The sequence below is a fragment of the Ochlerotatus camptorhynchus genome, unplaced genomic scaffold (genome assembly GCF_037179485.1).
Source record: "Ochlerotatus camptorhynchus isolate MF236.1 unplaced genomic scaffold, CSIRO-AGI_Acam_v1.1 ptg000222l, whole genome shotgun sequence".
NCBI classification, from domain to species: domain Eukaryota; kingdom Metazoa; phylum Arthropoda; class Insecta; order Diptera; family Culicidae; genus Ochlerotatus; species Ochlerotatus camptorhynchus.
In genome coordinates, this window is record NW_027040712.1 from 793,392 (window position 1) to 811,858 (window position 18,467).

The 18,467-nt window shown below is 40.3% G+C and overlaps 2 protein-coding genes across 3 annotated transcripts in view; both read left to right on the forward strand.

Moving 5' to 3' along the window:
• The window catches only part of Mlc-c (Myosin light chain cytoplasmic), a 379,873-nt gene that overhangs the window by 337,127 nt on the left and 24,279 nt on the right, over nt 1-18,467 (forward strand). The window lies entirely within an intron of this gene.
• On the forward strand, nt 129-1,159 carry LOC135703802 (uncharacterized). Its single transcript, XM_065225126.1, has one exon. The coding sequence runs from the start codon at nt 443-445 to the stop codon at nt 1,157-1,159; it is 717 nt and encodes a 238-aa protein (XP_065081198.1). The 5' UTR covers nt 129-442.

The following is an 18,467-nucleotide window of genomic DNA, read 5'->3' on the forward strand; positions in this document are numbered from 1 at the left end:
GAACAGTTGCCGACTAACAGGATCCAATCCGTTTGGCCTACAAACGACGCCCGACATAGTTAGCTCTTCATTATTTAGATAGACCAAAGGCAGCATCATCGACGGAAATATCTTATTTAGAGAAAGAAATAGGTATTTGAGCGGTTTTACGAATATGATCGCTCTACCTGCTTTAATATACATCATGCATGGCTACCTCTTATAGTTAACGATCTTCTAAATATTTTTTTTCTGTATAAGTTATCCATGCCATCCGAAGTTATTTAGTTTGGGAGTGCATCCACTGCTTGATACAGTACCTCCTCTGAATCTTAGGCATTGTTATTAAAATTAAAATCGCGTAGCCGAATTCATTCGTTCTAAGTTTGCAAATCCGCAAATCGTGCCTTTCCGCTTGCTTATTCGTGAAAACGAGCAAATTGATCCATCATAACCACCTAGCATGATTAATCTCTTACAAATCCTCAACCCCGTCCTAGTCCGAGCCAATTTGCTTGCAGGTCACAAAGCAGCAATGTACCTCGTATTGTACTGTTCGCTTCTGTTGCTATCGGTAGCAATAGAAGTCATCGCAGGCATAAAGGCCCAACCTGTGAACTATACTTTTTGTTCATGCCCGTGTGAGAAACTTGTGCCGGTAGAGGTAGCTCCTTTCTTCACTACGGGCGCAAATTGTGTGTACATAAAAAGTGTCTATAGCAAAGGGGCCCTCTTCACAGCGGATGTACTGGACAGGGGAAATCGTTTCGTGTATCACGATGTTGCACATGCGACGATTGCGAAGCCCAGCCACCCGCATACGGCATTTTGGAAGATCTACTATCCGTGGAAAAACGTTAGTGACAGTGCTGACGTTCCGCTGGTGATTCAGAACATTTTGTCGTCGGAGTATATGGTTGTAACGAACGAGGTGGTAAAATGGACTGACCGCGAGGTGGTTACCCTGCCAGCCCTGACACCGTGGTCGCTGTGGTACTTTACCCGCCAGTCACAGCATTATAAAATTCGGAATCACCTTACGGAAGAGTTTGTTTTCTCGGACGAGCAGTTTAAGAACGGCTGGAACGAGGGTAAAATCTTCACCGATACCATCAAGCGTAGCTCTTCAGATGACTTTCCGGGGAAGTATGCGTTTAACATTATACCGTGTTATGATTAGTGGATGCGAAATAAGACAATGAAATAAATGGATTAAAGGCTGTTCGCGATGAAATCCGGACACCCAGGAATCGAAATACCAAGAATGAACACAATATTTGTTAGTGATGGTAATTTTTATTTCACTTATTAGTACATCAACATTAAAAATGAATCGATTTTATAGTCATCAATGAGGATCCAAGCTGAATTTGCGAACTTTTGACTTCACACCAGCCATCAATGTTTGGGCCGACCTTTTTGCTACTTTATTTGCTGATTTATTCCACTCTTTTCGAAAATCTTCTATATTTTTAGCTTGTTGTTTGGATTTGGACAGTTCATGTTTTATCAGAGCCCAATATTTTTCGATGGGACGCAGCTCTGGGCAGTTGGGAGGATTGGCCTCTTTCGGTACATAATGTACGTCATTTTTTTCATACCAATAAAACATCTTTAGATAGCGTAATGGCATGATGCCAAATCTGGCCAAAACAGCGGTGACGAATCGTGAGACTTCAGAAATGGCAACAGACGCTTCTTTAAACACTCTTCGCGATATATTTCCTTGTAACAGTTCCGGTTGTAACAAAACTTCGACTTTTTCTACCACAGCTGCAAATGGCCTGCCATACTAAGTATTTTTTTGGAAACTTCGACTTCTTCTTCGTACAGAAATATTCGGAAACCCCATTTCTTTGCATGGCAGTGTAAAAACTTAAACCTGGTAGCTGCTTAAAATCTTCTACGACATACGTTTCGTCGTCCATTACTACGCAATCATATTTTGTTAAATAATCACGATACAATTTACGGGCTCGTGATTTAGCAGTTGTATTTTGCTTGTCGTTGCGATTAGGCACAGTTTTTTTTTGTAACTCTTCAATCCCTGTCTATGCTTTGATGTATGAACGAATGTGGACGACATTCCAATTTTTCGAGCGACGGTACGAACAGATAAGTTTGGACTTGTTTCAAATATACGCTTTACCTTTACATCCATTTTGTAGTTCCTCAAACCAGATTTTCCTTCAGATTTTGGCTTCCTTGTGATAGTACAGCGAGTATAAAACGACTTCAGAACATCATGAACAGTACTCTTAGGGTATCCAAGCCTTTTTGCAAGCTCCCTGATTTATAAGTCTGGATTTTTATTTCGACCGCACACAATCGCTTTTCTTACGTGTTCTTCTTTTGACGCCATTTTTGACAATTTGCCTACAATCGTAGCAAATAACATACAGACATATGTCCACCAAATAATATGTATATTACATTGGTATTGGTAACATTTCTCGAGTTGTACTAGTAAATGTGTGTCCGGATTTGATCGCGAACAGGCTTTAGATACCAAAAAAAAAATGAAAGTGGAGACCAATTGGAACAACACTCTCATTGCTAGACAGTCGAAACGGTTTATTAACACTCCGAATACGGTGGGTAAAATACTTTACGCCGACCACGAAGCCTCCGAAAAACGTGTAACAGCAAGTTTGCAATAGCATAACTTAGCCATTTCTTAATGAATTTCAAAAATTGTGGTACTTCTAAAATTCCTAGGGTCTGTAGATTATTTTGATTGTTAAAAGATTAAAAATAGGGTCGTCTACTTTATTCAAAATCGAAAAGAGTCGTTACACGTTTTTTTAAAAGGAGTGTTTATGGGTTTTGCAAGTGGCCTAAGATCCATAAATTAGATTAATGGGCACAAATGTTCATAACTAGCCAGATTACAGTCATGATTCCTATATATGGAACCTGGATATAACGGAACGGTCCTCAAAAGATCCGTAACATCCGTAAAAGTGGTCTATCCATAAACCCCTGATCCTAGAACTCCGCGGTTTTTTCGAAAACATTAGGAACTGTGATATAAAAAATAATTTGGGTTCATGACATAAACATGGACCCGGATGGCCATCGGACCATCCTCCGGAAGATCCGGAACATCCGTAAAAGTGTTCAATCTATGAAACTGATCCTAGAGCCTAGGTTTTTTCGTAAACACGTGGAAGTGTCATATATAAATTAATTAAGGGTCATGACATAAACATGTACCTAGAAGACCATGGGACCGTCCTCTGGAAGATCTGGAACATCCTTGAAAATGGTCAATCCATGAAACTGATCCTAGAAATCCGTGGTTTTTTTTTCGAAAGCATTAGGAAATGTGATATAAGAAAGAATTTGGGGTCACAACATAAACATGGACCCGAATGGCCACGGGGCCGTCCTCTGGTAGGTCCGAAACATCCGGAAAAGAGGTCAACCAATGAAACTGATCCTAGAGCTCCAAAGTTTTTTCAAAAACATTAGGAACTGTGATATAAGAATTTTGGGTCCTGCATGGCCATGGGATCGTTGTCTGGAAGATCCGGAACATCCGTAAAATGGTCAATCCATAAAACTGATCCATTAGTTCCACGGTTTTTTTTCGAAAACACGTGGAACTGTGATATAAGAATTAATTTTGGGTCGTAACATAAACATGAGCCCGGATGACCATGAAACCGTCTTGCGAAAGATCCGTAAAAGTGGTGCATCGATGATACTGATTCTAGAAGTTCAATGTTTTCTCGAGAACACTTCGAGCTGTGAAGTTTTCGAAGTATGTTTCATGTATGAAACACTTTTACGGGTGTTCCGGATCTTCCTAATGACGGTTCAATGGCCATACAGGTTCATGTTTAAGTCACGACCCCAAATTTATTCTTTTAACACAGTTCCTAGTATTGTTTGTAATAAACTGCGGAGCTCTAGCATTAGTTTCATGGATTTACCACTTTTAAAGATGTTCTAGATCTTCCAAAGGATGGTCTCATGCCCATCAAGGCCCATGTTTACGTAACGACCATTCTTATATCACAGTTCCAAGAGATTTAAAAAAAAAAACTGCTGAGCTCTAGAATCAGTTTCATGGATGAACCAATTTTACCGATGCTCCGAATCTTCCGAAGGACGGTTCCATAACCATCCGGGTTCATGTTTATGTCACGACCCCAAATTCTTTCTTATATAACAGTTCCACGTGTTTTCGAGAAAAAAAAACTGTGGAGCTCTAGGATCAGTCTCATGGATGGACCACTTTTACAGATGTTTCGGATTTTCCGGAGGATGGTCATATAGCCATCTGGGTCCGTGTTTATGTCATGAACCCAAATTCTTTCTTATATCACAGTTTTTAATGTTTTTGAAAAAAAACCCTGGAGCTCTAGGATCAATTTCATCGATGGACCACTTTTAAGGATCTTTCCGATCTTCCTGTTAATTTCACGACCCTATATTATTTCTTATATCACAGTTACTAGTGTTTTCGAAAAAAACCGCGGAGCTCTAGGATCAGTTTCATGGATTGACTACTTTGACAGATGTTTCGGATCTTCCTGGGCACGCTTCCATGGCCATCCGGATCCGTGTTTATGTCATGATCCCAAATTTTTTTCTTATATCACAGTTCCTAATGTTTTCGAAAAAAGCGCGGAGCTCTATGATTAGTTTCGTGGATTGATCAATTTTACGGATGTTCCGAATCTTCCGGAGGACCGTTTTGTTGTCTATATGATCCATATATAGGAACCATAACTGTATTCTGGCTAATTATGAACATTTGTGCCCATTAATCTAATTAATGGATCTTAGGCCACTTGCAAAACTCATAAACACTCCTTTTAAAAAAACGTGTAACGACTCTTTTCGCTTTTGAATAAAGTAGACGACCCTATTTTTAATCTTTTTACAATCAAAATAATCTACAGACCCTAGGAATTCTAGAGGTACCACAATTTTTGAAATTCATTAAGAAATGGCTAAGTTATGCTATTGCAAACTTGCTGTTACACGTTTTTCGGAGCTAATAGGAAAACTTCAATAAGACATGTGTCGATTATGACGACTCTGAACACAAAGCAATATTAAATCGGGGAATATATCACAATAGATCTACAGCTGTGTTCGATAAAATTGCAGCGCATGCCGATTTTCATACAAAATGGTCAACTTTGACATGATGTTACTTTGTTAACTTATGATCAATTAAGCTGAAACGTTCGCCAAAGAACTTCAAATATGTTCAATTGACGATTACAAAATATTTAATTTTTTGAAGCACCTGCCGGAAAGTGAGACACCAGTTAAAATTGTTCAAAATAATAGCAGTTTTTTATTTGAAAATTTACGTGCTGCAAATATTTTAAACAATTTTAATTATTATGTAGGTATATTTGTTAATTGGGTGGGTATTGTTAGAATTTTGAGAAATATAAAATTTAAAATCTCAAAATTAAGCTGAAATGAAAATCATTAGTACTGCTATTATTTTGAACACTTTTACCTGGTGTCTCACTTTCCGGCAGGTGCTTCCAAAAATTTAATATTTTGTAATCGTAAAATTGAACATATTTGTAGTTCTTTGGCGAACGTTTCAGTTCAATTGATCATACATTAACGAAGTTACGTCATGGCAAAATTGAAGATTTTGTATGAAAATCGGCATGCGCTGCTATTTTATCGAACACAACTGTAAGTACTGGTTACAGTGATCAAAAATACCCAACACAAAAAATAAAAACAATTTCGTTGTTTTTGCCGACTATAGCTTAACATTAAACGAGGGGAGATGTTACGCTTTGATTAAAATGCAATTTTTTTTTTCTGTGTAGTTCTAGTTTCTTATCGTGTGATTAATAGCTTGATAAGCTCACAGAATCACAATAAGAGCGCGAGACTCACCTGGGCCGAAATGTCCAGCTTTGTGAAAGCATTATGCGAGTGCGGTTGAGATGGAAGCAGCTTACAAGATTTTTGATATGAAAGCGCTTTTCATAAAGTTCAACTTGGAAAAAAAAGCATGTGCTATGGGATGTTCCATACGTTCGACTGTACACACTTAAAATTGATTTTGCTGGTATTTTCGCATTTAATATAGTTTTTCAGAGATCGGTCAAACCATTATGCCGAAATTTCGATAAAAAAATAAGTTTACCTAAATTCGTCTACAAAATTTACCGAGCACAACAATAATACTGAAATCAGCCAATTAATTTACTGAGATTTCTGCATTTGCCTCATTCATTACTAATTTTCGGCAAAACACTTCTGAATTTATCATAAGTGATATTCGCACATTGTTAAAAACTAAAAATATTCATATTTCGTTCAATCAAAATCTTCTACACAACTAAAAATGTGCTGCAAATTTAACAGAATTAACCTCAAGTAAGGGTTTATTATAGAAGTGCCGGTGTTTTTTTTTGGAAAGGAGGAAACCTTCAAAAGGCCAGCATGCCACCGCTTGACAACCGGGCGCACGGTCGCGGTGAAACGGTGTGTGGGATTCTTACCGCACTAAAACCTCCTTGGACGCCTTGCCCTTTTCCCCGCGGAACCACTTGTCGTATTACTTCGGAGGGAGCTGTGCATTACTTTACCTCAGCTAACTGGAAGCGCATTTTGCTGATCGTCCCTTCAATTTGTGAGCCATTTACCTACCAGATCTACTCGGCTAACCCCCGGTGGGGGATTCAGCCAACTCTGACGGAAAATTCTCTCGGCTTCGGCTTTTACCTCGCACTTGTGTGAGCACATTACTACTTTCTAGCTGGTCTTCTCGCCATTTTCGCTGCAGTGCTGGTCATGATCTGCGTTACTGCTCCACCGACAAACCGACATGACACTTAATTCTGACTTAGGCCCGAAAATCGTAAACGGCCGATTTAAATGTGCAGTGATCCGAACTGTCAAAACCATAGGATTGTTTTATATCTAGATAAAAATAATGTGTCCAAAATAGATCAGACATGAACCAGTTCAGAACTTTTGCATGCCGGTTCATGGCTTAGCTAAATATTTCCCGCGAACGCGGAAACAGATATAAGTAGTGTGCTTTGGACAGAAATTTTATTGTTTTTGCTATGGTCATTCATGTCGGTTTGTCGGTGACTGCTCTGCTGACGGCGTTAAAGGTGCCCTCCTATCGACACATTTCTTCGACAACATTCTCCGCGATAAGAGCGAGCATCTCCTCTCGCACAGCATCAAATCTAGGATATTCGAAGACCACGTGCTCTGGTGATTCTTCCACATTCCCACACTCCGAACAGAAGGGTGACGTTGTGTGTCCGAACCGATGCAGCTACTTCCTGAAGCAGCCATGACCAAACGAGAACTGCTTCAAGTGGAAGTTGACTTCTCCATGCTTCCTGTTCACCCAGGACGAAATAATCGGTATTAGCCTGTGTGTCTATCTACCGTTCTCTGATGCATCCCACTCCTGCTGCCATTTAGCCATCGACACCGTTCTTATCATTTTTCGTACTCCTCTGGTTTCTCTCGTCATATAGCACTCGTAGTCCTCCGCCAAGGTGATGCCGATTGGGATCATACCGGCGATAACGCATACTGCCTCCATCGATATGGTTCTGTACGCACTCACGACTCGCATGACCATGAGCCGGAACGTACTGCTCAATTTCCTTTGGTTCTGCTTCGTTTTCAGCGCTTCAATCCAGGCTGGACCTCCGTACCTTAGTATCGATGAAAACACACTAGCCAGAAGACGCCTCTTGCTGCTGCTTGGACCAGAATTGTTTGGCATGATTCTGGCTATTGTGTTGATGATCTTCGCCGCCTTCTCGCAAGCATATTCGATGTGGCTGGTAAAGTTTAGCCGGTCGTCGATCATAACTCCCAGATACTTCAGCACGCGCTTCGAAACAATGGTGTGCTCTCCAACGGTGATTTCTGCCCGCTGCACTGCTTTGCAATTACTGACCAACATCACTTCTGTTTTGTGATGGGCTATCTGCAGCTTCGCTCCTTGCATCCAGTTACCAATCGTATCTATCGCCTCAGCCACCAGCATTTCCACCTCTTCCAGCGTCTCACCGGTTACCGTCAAGACGACATCGTCCGCAATGCCAACGATCTCAACTCCTTTGGGCAGCTTGTGCGTCAGCACGCCATTGTACATTCCGTTCCACAGCGTGGGACCTAGAATAGAGCCTTGTGGAACTCCCGCCGTGATCCTAAGCGATTTCTGCCCCGTGTCTGTCTCGTAGACCAGGACCCGGTTATGGAAGTAACTACTTAGAATCCTGCAGAGGTAGTCTGGAACCCTCATTCTTGACAATCCGTGTTCACTCTACCTGCATTTCGTCAGCCTGTTCAGGATAATCCTCTACAAGAACTTTCGGACAGTATCCAGCAAGCATATTGGCCTATAAGATGCAGGACCCCTTAGCGGTTTTCCAGGCATCCGCAACAGCACAAGCTTTTGTACCATTCACCTATCAGGGAACTAACCCTCGTCCAGACATTTCTGCAGCACCATCCTGAACATGTCCGAGAACGTCTGGATCGCCGCCTTCAACGCCACGTTGGGAATTCCATCCGGGCCGGGCGCTTTCTTCGCCTTCAACCCTTTCGCTGCTGCTAGGAGTTCCTAGTTGGAAACTTGGTCAACGTTGCCTCCATCTTCCTCGCCATATGGTGTAGGTGGCCAGGTCGTTGGGTCATGCTGTGGGAAAAGTCCCTCCACGGTGACTTTCAGCTTGTTGGGACACATTTCAACCGGCATCGATGGACCTCTGATTTTCGCCATCGCGACTCGGTATGCGTTGCCCCAGGGGTTGCCATCAGCATCGCGGCACAGCTCCTTGAAACTGTTTGACTGCCTCTCACTCCAAAGGGCCTGGGTTCTGTGGCATAAAATCTCTGATCACGCCTTCCGTTGGTCCTCGGTCCATGAGTTGATGGGTCTATACTCTATAGATAGGGTTCAAGTGTAGGAGTTGCTTCCCTGGCGTCCTTTGGAGTGAGAGGCTGTCACGCTTACCACTATACCGCCGGTGCCGCTGTTGAGATATAAATCATTCCAAATTGGTAGAATCTGTGGCAAAACGATTTTAGATCTTATAGTTCAGTCGGTGAGGACGTTTTCCATATTCTTTCAGTTTCTCGCCTGTTTCGTTCTACTGCTGTTGTCAGTTCCGAGTCTATTAGCAGTTATCTGCTTGCTAAAACAAACACTCGTTCAGCTGAAAGAAATCTGTATAAATATATTGATACAGAAGCATTCCATTTTTTACCGGGCTCAATATACCGCAGTTGTTTGAAAACCTTGTTAGACTAGCGTTGGTTTAAAATCTTAAAAAACAATTTGATTTTAAATTTCTGTTGAGAATCAAATTTTAATTTTTGTTAGGGAAATCGGTTTGAATCAGTGCTGCAACATATCAATATCAATACCTAGAACATGCTGCTTTTCACTAGCCGCCTGATATCAGTATCAGCTCACATAAAGGGTGATACGGTCAAAATTTGGTCAAGGGAAAACGCGTGTAAATCGGTGAAATCGTTTATTTAAAAAATCAAATTAAATTTCTTTTTCAAGTTCAATTAGTATAAAATTCAGGAAAAATATTCAGTTAGGCTTCCGCTTTTCCAAATCCGAATTGCCGGGCCTTACGCTTGACCCCTGCCATCAGATTTTGTACAGCCACCTTGTCCACCTTCTTCGCCGCAGAAAGCCAGTTTGCCTTGAACTGCTGCTCGCCCTTAGCAGTTTTTTTGGTCTTCTTTAGGTTCCGCTTGACAATAGCCCAGTATTTCTCAATTGGGCGGAGCTCTGGCGTGTTGGGAGGGTTCTTGTCCTTGGGAACCACCTGCACGTTGTTGGCCACCTGCTGCTTTTCAAGCCACAGGTACAGATGGCTTGCCAAACCAGATATTTCTTTGCGAACTTTGACAGTTTCATGTGCTTGAAAACATCTGCTACCTTTCCCCTTCCTTTTGCCGTATAAAACTCCTGTCCCGGAAGCTGCTTGTAGTCGGCTTTGACGTAGGTTTCGTCGTCCATTACCACGCAGTCAAACTTCGTCAGCATCGTCGTGTACAGCCTCCGCGATCGCGCTTTGGCCGTCGTATTTTGTTTATCATCGCGATTTGGAGTCACTACCTTCTTGTAAGTCGATAGTCCGGCTCGTTTTTTGGCTCGATGCACGGTTGTAGACGATACACCCAGCTTATTTGCGGCATCTCGGAGAGAGAGGTTAGGGTTTCGCTTGAAACTACCGGCAACTCTCTTTGTCGTCTCAGCGGCTTCCGGTTTTCGATTTCCCCTCGATCCAGACTTCCTGGCTGTCGACAAACGTTCCCCACACACATTTTTATTACATTTGTAACGGTTGATTTGGCAACTTTTAGCGATTTTGCCAACTTTGCGTGCGAGTAGCTCGGATTTTCGCGATGCGCGAGCAAAATTTTGATACGCTGCTCTTCTTGCTTGGACGGCATTTTGACAACTGAAGAGTGAATTCCAAAATCAAAATAGGAGCAACATTCTACACACACACACCTTCAAAATGAGGGGTGTTCAGGTTTTTTAAATGCAAAATTGAAAGAAATACGTCAAGTTGATATTGACCAAAATTTGACCGTATCACCCTTTAGTTCCAATATCGATGTTGTAATGGTCCCATTACGATGTCAGTGTGCAACTGACATTGACATCGTAATGGGACTTACTGATATCCAAAGTTCTGTCGCAAATATTTCTCATTTACGGCAGCTAATCAAAAACTGTTCTTTGGAAAACTCATCGGAAGTATTGAAACAATGCAATGAATCTTGAGATAAAAGTAAAATTTTCAACTTTTCCTCAGTGATATTCATGTGGATTCATATGTCAAAGCCAACCGCCCGGTATCATGCTTGCTACGAATATCAGTGTCGGAAGTAGAATTCAGTGCTGGAGCAATATCTAATATAAAGTGACGTTCTTGAAAGCTTGCAGCAGTGGGTTGAATTTCTAATTATGAAAAATTTCACTGTATTTTCACTTCTAAACACTTTTCTGGATATATTCAAACGATTTTTTAGTCCTTAGGTTCAATTTGATTCCATTTTTATGACTGAGGAATACCGGGAAAAAAAAAAAACCTGGAAATTCAGTTGCCGCCCTGCAAATGGCGTGGCGTGGATTTTGCGGATTCAAAATAGGAATTTCTGGAACAATACTGTAACTTTTAAATAAGGACATGACATAAATAATCAAAGATCCTTTTTTAACGAAAATATATTTTTTTCGGCTTTGGAAGGAAACATTTGTTTACAAATTATTTTCGATACAGTCCTTATTACGCGATTTTTTTTATAATCGGACAGGTTTGGCCCGTAAAGTCTCAGGATTTTATGAAACTTTGCTCACAGGTAGAGGAGTTTATGGTTACATCAGTTATATGGTTATATGAACTGATTGGAAAAGCTCTCGTCGATGTTTTCCTGCACAAAACGACGAGAGCCTTTTCCAATCTGAAGTGATGTCTCAGAGATAATCACTTTTGAAATTATCATTTACTCACTAGGTAACTTTCTCCTTAAGAGGGTTGGATTAGGTCTTTAGTGGGAATGACACTGATTATGACTGCACATTGTAGCTGAAATTCGTATCTGTCATGGATACAACATACTAAATGGAATTAAATTGAAAATAATCACCTTTTGTGATCTCCTAAATTTAAGTCAAATTGACTGAAATTTAGTTCAGTGACTTCTGTGTGTGTGTGTGTCATCCTCTATCCCTCACCCAGCCGGGGGCGTTGGACAAGTAGAACTGCGAATAATTTGATCAAATCTCATGCTCCGTAATGGTGCCCTTTATGTTGTGAAGACTAGTACTTCAAAAAAGGTAACTTTTGAGGCAAGACAGGGTGTCCTCAACAAGTTAAGGGAACAGGGTGCACTAGATGTCCACAACAGGTACAGCAAAACATCACATAGACGCCCTTATTCACACTAACTACTCAGGGGATAGAAGGTCAAGAAGAGCCACCGCCGCCAACTAAAGCTTGAACCGGGTACCTGGGACTCCCACGATATACCCGCGGCAATGGTCAGCAGACGATGCCCTGTGCGTATTTAGTATGTAATATGTTTTATTTGGATACACAAAATGTTTGAAGCCATGCGTCATCTAAACCATAATTTGCATCACCACAAATACACTTGTCAACAATCTTCAACTGGAACGTGCTCATCAAATCACTTCACCCGGGAGCGCATTCCCGATGCTTCCACGCATATTTTTCTCTCCACTCCAACCACACAACAACCAAATATCACTTTTCTTCACTTTTCTTTTTCAAGACACTCCGTGCACAAAAGCAATGCACATCGCAAAACCCTAACAATAGATCAGCGCCGTGCTCATCACCGCGTAAATAAAAAGAAATTAAAATTTTCACTCGCGATGCCACAAATTTTTGGTCCGGGAAAAACAATAAAACCACGCAGCGCCTAATCTTCTGATGCTTTCAATTTTGCAAACATGATGAATCATGTTTTCTTTCTTGATTCTAAAACTTCTCGGAAAGCGAGAAAACCACCATTCACACACGTATAACCGTCGAAATTTAGTTCAGTGACTTCTAGACTCAAATTAATGTGTAATGAACCTGAATTTTCAAAGAAGTAAACAAATATACGTAGATATATATTTTATCTTTTATTGACAGATTATAACATACATTTTCATAAATTGCAGTCGCCTGATAAGATAACTTCGTCATTTTTAGATAGCGGGACGGATGATTCATTGTTTGTATCGGATGGCTTAGACAACATTTGCATCATTTCAAGAATGTCAAACAACTGTTCCCAGTCTGCTGTTGACCTCAGTGATAGAGAGAATGACCTATCCCAGCTCCCGTGCTAGTGATCGATCCAAATCAACTCATATGTGATGATCCTCCATGGCTCACGAGACCACTAGCTACTACTGAATGTACTGGTACACGTACAGATATATCTCTCTTGGAGGTTAAAGTACAGCGCGACAAAAAGGGGTCGCTCCTCTATTTGGTATTAAATTGGCGGCCCAAAGGCAATCGAGGTCTGCGTGTCTTCCTTATAAGGAATTACAACTCGCGCATTCAACAGATTTCGCTTTTACGGCGCGCTGACACAGTGTATGGCTATAACAGCACAGCAGCGAACTTTAAGGCCAGCCGCCGCCGCCGTCGTCATCGTCGTTTCGTATTTACAGTCTACCATACCGGACGGCGAGAGAGACTTGCTCGTTGAACGACGAGGTTACTGGTGGCGCTCTACTCCGTACACATCGACAGGGCAAGAAGGCTCGCTGTGTGATATGTTTTGTATGTTTACCTTCTTAGCGAAGCGATCAAATCTTCGGACTCATGCAATACTGTCACAACTCAACATTTATCACTTTTCCCTTTCATCGGTTATAAGCATACAAAATCAAATAATGTAATTATTTTACACCTTATTTTCAAAGGCTGTACATTCCACCAGCGGTGGACAGATTACAGTTGTTTCTTTTTTACTTGAAGTTAATCAAAATTCTGCTGATCAAACAGCCATAGTTTCCCTTTTGTATAGGAATTATTAAGTATGAGGGAACCAACAGGTATTCATTAACCATTTATATTTATTCCCCACAACTTACTCTGTAAGATGGTGTGGCAGTCAATCTTAGCACATACATATTACCTAAATTGGGAACAGTACTGTTGTATGCAAAGATACTTTCGTGAATCATACTTCTTACAGTCTGCTTGAAGATATTTTTATTAAAGTCTGACAAAGTTACCAATAGTTGATTAACAACAAAAAACAAAGCTCTCTTCTTAATTCCTTTATTTAACGTCAGTCTCTGTTCCGCAATCTAGTGCCAATCTTCGACGGACATCGATACCCATTATATTGACGACAATCGACAGTGCAGGGGGGTAGACGTGACCAGAGATTTGTATGCCTCAGAAAAATCCCACCGACTTCGATGGTATTGAACCCAAACCCATTGGGATGAGAAGCAGTCCCGCTTAGCACTATACCACCGGTGCCGGCAAACAAAAGTCAAAAGTTGATTAACCACCCATTAACGCTTATCGACGTACATAGTTCGCAAGGGAAGGCCAGCTCAACGAGTGGTTCATTTTTATGAGGCAAATTGCATATTTACGATTTTGCCCAAGTGACAGACGGACACGGGGAAAGGAAACGGTAAAAATGGTGAAAAATGAGCAAAATTTTCTTAGTACAACCAAACCCCATTACTAACTGTGGGAAAATTGATTCAACTGACTGCAATCGCTATGCACGGTTTTGGAAGGTTTTCTTCAATGGAGTTGTAGACTTCAATCAGCTACTGACTTGCGTTGGGCTGTGCTGCGACAGAACCTCCCGTGTCCGGAGCGGAGATTATTTAATTTTCTTCCATAAATGGTGCTGTACATTGAAGCTGTCGAACATTGAGTCAACATTCGTTTATTTAGTTATATCAGCTTGCTTTGGCTTTCCATTGGTTTGCCCGCTTCGATGGCAGTCAGTAATCGAAATTATTGTATCTCTTTCCGGCTGTCCTTCCATGGACATTTATAAGAAGCAGTGGCATCCGAGAGAGAAGGAGAGAATGGCACCAAGCAATAATTTAGCACATTGTTTTTTGAATGCCTCTTCGAAGCAAGCGTAATTTGACTTCAATTTGTCGTAGGTTGTACCTTTGCTAAGGGAATTATTTGAAATAATATAATAGAATCAACATTTTCATCCACAGTACGATATGAAGGTACTCAGCGCTTATGATGAAGACAATGAAAGTCATCAGTTGTTCTATCATGTGAAAAACTATTTTAGTGACACATTGGATTGGTCCTGCCTTGATTTCATTATTTATGAGCCTCCTCTGAGCTTTTACATTTTAATCGTCATACCCCCAAAAGTAGCAGATAACTGGGATTGATTCCTTTTTTTAAATTATGGTCACCTACAAGTAACTATTTTCAACTAAAAGTCAGGTTTTCGTCACAAACAAGACGATGAAATCGAAGGTGTACCAACAAAAGTCCCTGAAAAAATGCATTATACCGTTTATTATGGCACAAAAGATCTGTGATGTTCTTTTTCAGCAGTGTTGGCAAAATCATCAATCAAATGATATTTCAAGAGCCACATGTGAAAAGGGCATACAAGCTTTTTGTAAACAAACCTTTGTAGGTACTCTTCTCGCCAACCGAGGGTCGCCCACGCAAACTAACAACATCATCGGGAAGGGGAAACCTTCCCCTATCCGGCGATGTTGATGGTTTGCGTTGGTGTCGTTGGTGTCGACTTAGAAAGAGAAAGTATAGTTTGCTATCTCTTTTTACTCTGGGGGCGATCCCGGCGTAGTGGTTAGCATCCATACCTCTCACGCCAAAGTCACGACTTCAAATCTCACCCCCCGACAAGTCACGAATGACCCAAGAGCGTTAAAGTGACTATAATAAAAAAAATTATATCTTTTTACTCTTCACAAATGGCAGACACGAAGTGACTGCTGCCAGTCGTTATGGAAGTTTCGGTTGCGTTGGGGTTTAAAGCAAAAATCATGAAACTCAATCTCACCACAGTTTGTTGAGATTTGCAGCTGGTGAGTTTTGTTAGCTTGATATTCCATGCTGCGATATCACAGCTTGCAAGATCAACCGCAGTTGATTCCTTGTTGCTTTTTGTCTACGAAAATCAAGCGTGATATTTGGCATTGGTGAGATTTGATTAATTGATATTTTCCCAGCGCTGTTTTTCAGATTTGGCAAGCTGCGACTACAGGCGGAATCAGGGCCGGATTTGAGCGTTCTAAACCCTACCATTCGTATGTTTGAAAATTGACATTGAATAATATTGAACGTCAATTTAAAAAAAATTGAAAATTATGAAAACAAATCTACTTTTTTGTAAAGATAAACTCGTCACATCTATCATTGGAGCCTCATTATGAAAAGCTATCAAGATTTCTTTTGATATCTATCACCAACCAACCAATTTTACCCCGGTGATCAATTTGCCCCAGGATTTCAGTAGTTATTTTTTCTATTTATTTTTTATGGCAAAATGTAGATTTCATATCTTTATTTGATTTTCTTCTGATTTTTTTAAAACAAATTATTTATTTTTTTTTATATCAAGATGGTAAGAGGAAAAATACGATCGTACATTTGAAATTCAATCTTCGATAGTAGTTAGGGCCCCCCGAATCCTAAATTCGGCACTGGTTTTTAATACTTAACATTTTTCTTACGTCATATCAATTCCGAGATAGAGCTGATTTCTTACTTCCGGATTCTATTTAAAGACCGTTCCGATAAATATAAATACACTAACGATGAACCGTCATCTCAAACTGCGTGATATATTTCTCAAAATTCTGGCTGCATCCTGATGTTTATCAGAGTCGATGTTATAATAAGAGTCCCGCCAAAAGAAAATGTTGCAAACAATCAGTACTGTTTGTGATAAATTTTTCGTCAGAGTAAACGGCAACCAGATGTTTTGCCTTAGCATCGGAGTTTTTGGGAGACAAAAACAATTATAGAACCTGAAAAATGTTTAAACAAGTGCTTGGTATAACTTATATATACCACAATGTACTAAATAAAGCGAAGTAATGTTTTTCATCTAAAATTATTAAAATATTGTCAGTAATGAAAGCAACAATAATGTTTATTTACTTTGCATGTTTGGTACCTCGCTTGACAGTTTAATTGGTACTTCTGGCTTCTTTCTTGGTGGGACTCTTATTATACTATTGGAAGATTGCCGCAAAAGCTCAACGCAGATGTCGCCACTGCATGATGATGATAATGTTGACAGACTGCATATAAAATTCGTGAAAATTAGCATTAAATCATAATTTTCATCAAGCCTACGTGAAATCCTTCCAATATAACATTCGAATTGAAGAAGAAAACGTTTTTACGATCTGACTGATGTGCATCTTTGACTTTTCCAGGTGAACTTTCATAAGATATATTCATTTCATTTCACGGCTCCATCAATGCTGCATCGTAAATATGATGGTAAACAGAAGTAAATTGCTCAATAACTCAAAATAAAGATGATTTGTCATCTTGTTATCACTTTGAAGACCATCTAGCACCATTTTATAGTATGCTGCGTGTTGAGTAAATCAAGTTCCGTTGCGTTTTCCGTGGAAAATTGTGAGTATCAATATGTTTGCTTAGAAAAGGCCAAAATGAACATTTATTGAACGTTGGCGTCCTATACAACCAATTCTCCATTACCACCAGCATGATACAACCTTTCCTATGTAAGTAAATTAACTTTATTTCCACTTTCATCTTAGTGGAAATCGCACATATTCACCATTTTCCGAAAAATGCAGCTGCGCAGGAGGTAACCTCTCGCTGTGGGTGCAAACTTGTTATGCATAATTTTCCATGAAAACCTCTCCGATCCATACCGAAATAATAACAATTAGTTTTCAAACACTTTTTCTTACACGATTCAAGCAAAAGTTTCCACGGGAAATTATTAGTTTTTCTTTATGGACCGATTTGCCCCAAAAATCGTCTGTTTTACTTGGATAATTTGGAAACTATCCTCCTTCTAGTAGTTCTCACTTCGAAATGTAGGAGGCGAAAGCTTGGAAAAGTTTCATTGCAAGACGCCAATTGACTCTGATGTTCACTAGAAATACTCAGAGGGAGAGAATGTTTTGAGCCAAATGAACTGTCAAAATCTGAGTCAATCGAACATTCCCATTAGAATTTAGCCGTGGATTTCTTATTATTACTAGATTAAATCTGAGAGTATTACAATCTAACAGGAATTCAATCACCTTTATGTTTCGTGTGCTTCTCAATTTCAACTACACTCAAAAAATTCCACACGTCATTATCATGTGTCTCACACTTAATTTTGCGCTTATTGTGAAACACATCCATTTCATGTGTGAATCTTATGCTATGAATCATGCCTGAATACTATGGATTTGAATTGGACATACTTGGATTCTATGTGCCTCATTTGGCGATTTTTTGAGTGTAGTTTTTGGAATCAAAAGCAATAGGGTAGAGAACTACTTCGGTCTAAGCGCCCATTTTGGACCTATCAAGCAGAAAACATCAAATTAATCAATGATTTCGGCGTTAACAGGTAAATTGATACTTTAGTTCAAATGCTATCGAACGAAGTCATTAAGAACGATGATATGAATGTTTGCACCCAATATTCTCCAATACAAATGAAGCGCTCCAACCGAATCAATCTTTATCTTCATACGATAGGCCGAAGTGAATTCATTGGCGTTTCAATGCATCAGACCGAGTTTAGAATCCGTAGGCTGAGTTTGGCGTCAAAGAGGGGGAGGTAGCTCATCGATTCTTCCGGTTCGCCTCCTAGCATCGTGCTATAAGGTACCAGGCGATAACCAGGGTAGTTGATCGATAGCTCGATGACGTCATTTCGTTGACGTCTGCAATGGGAAATTCTCATAGCAGGCGTTGACGATGGGACGTTGTCGAGTTGTT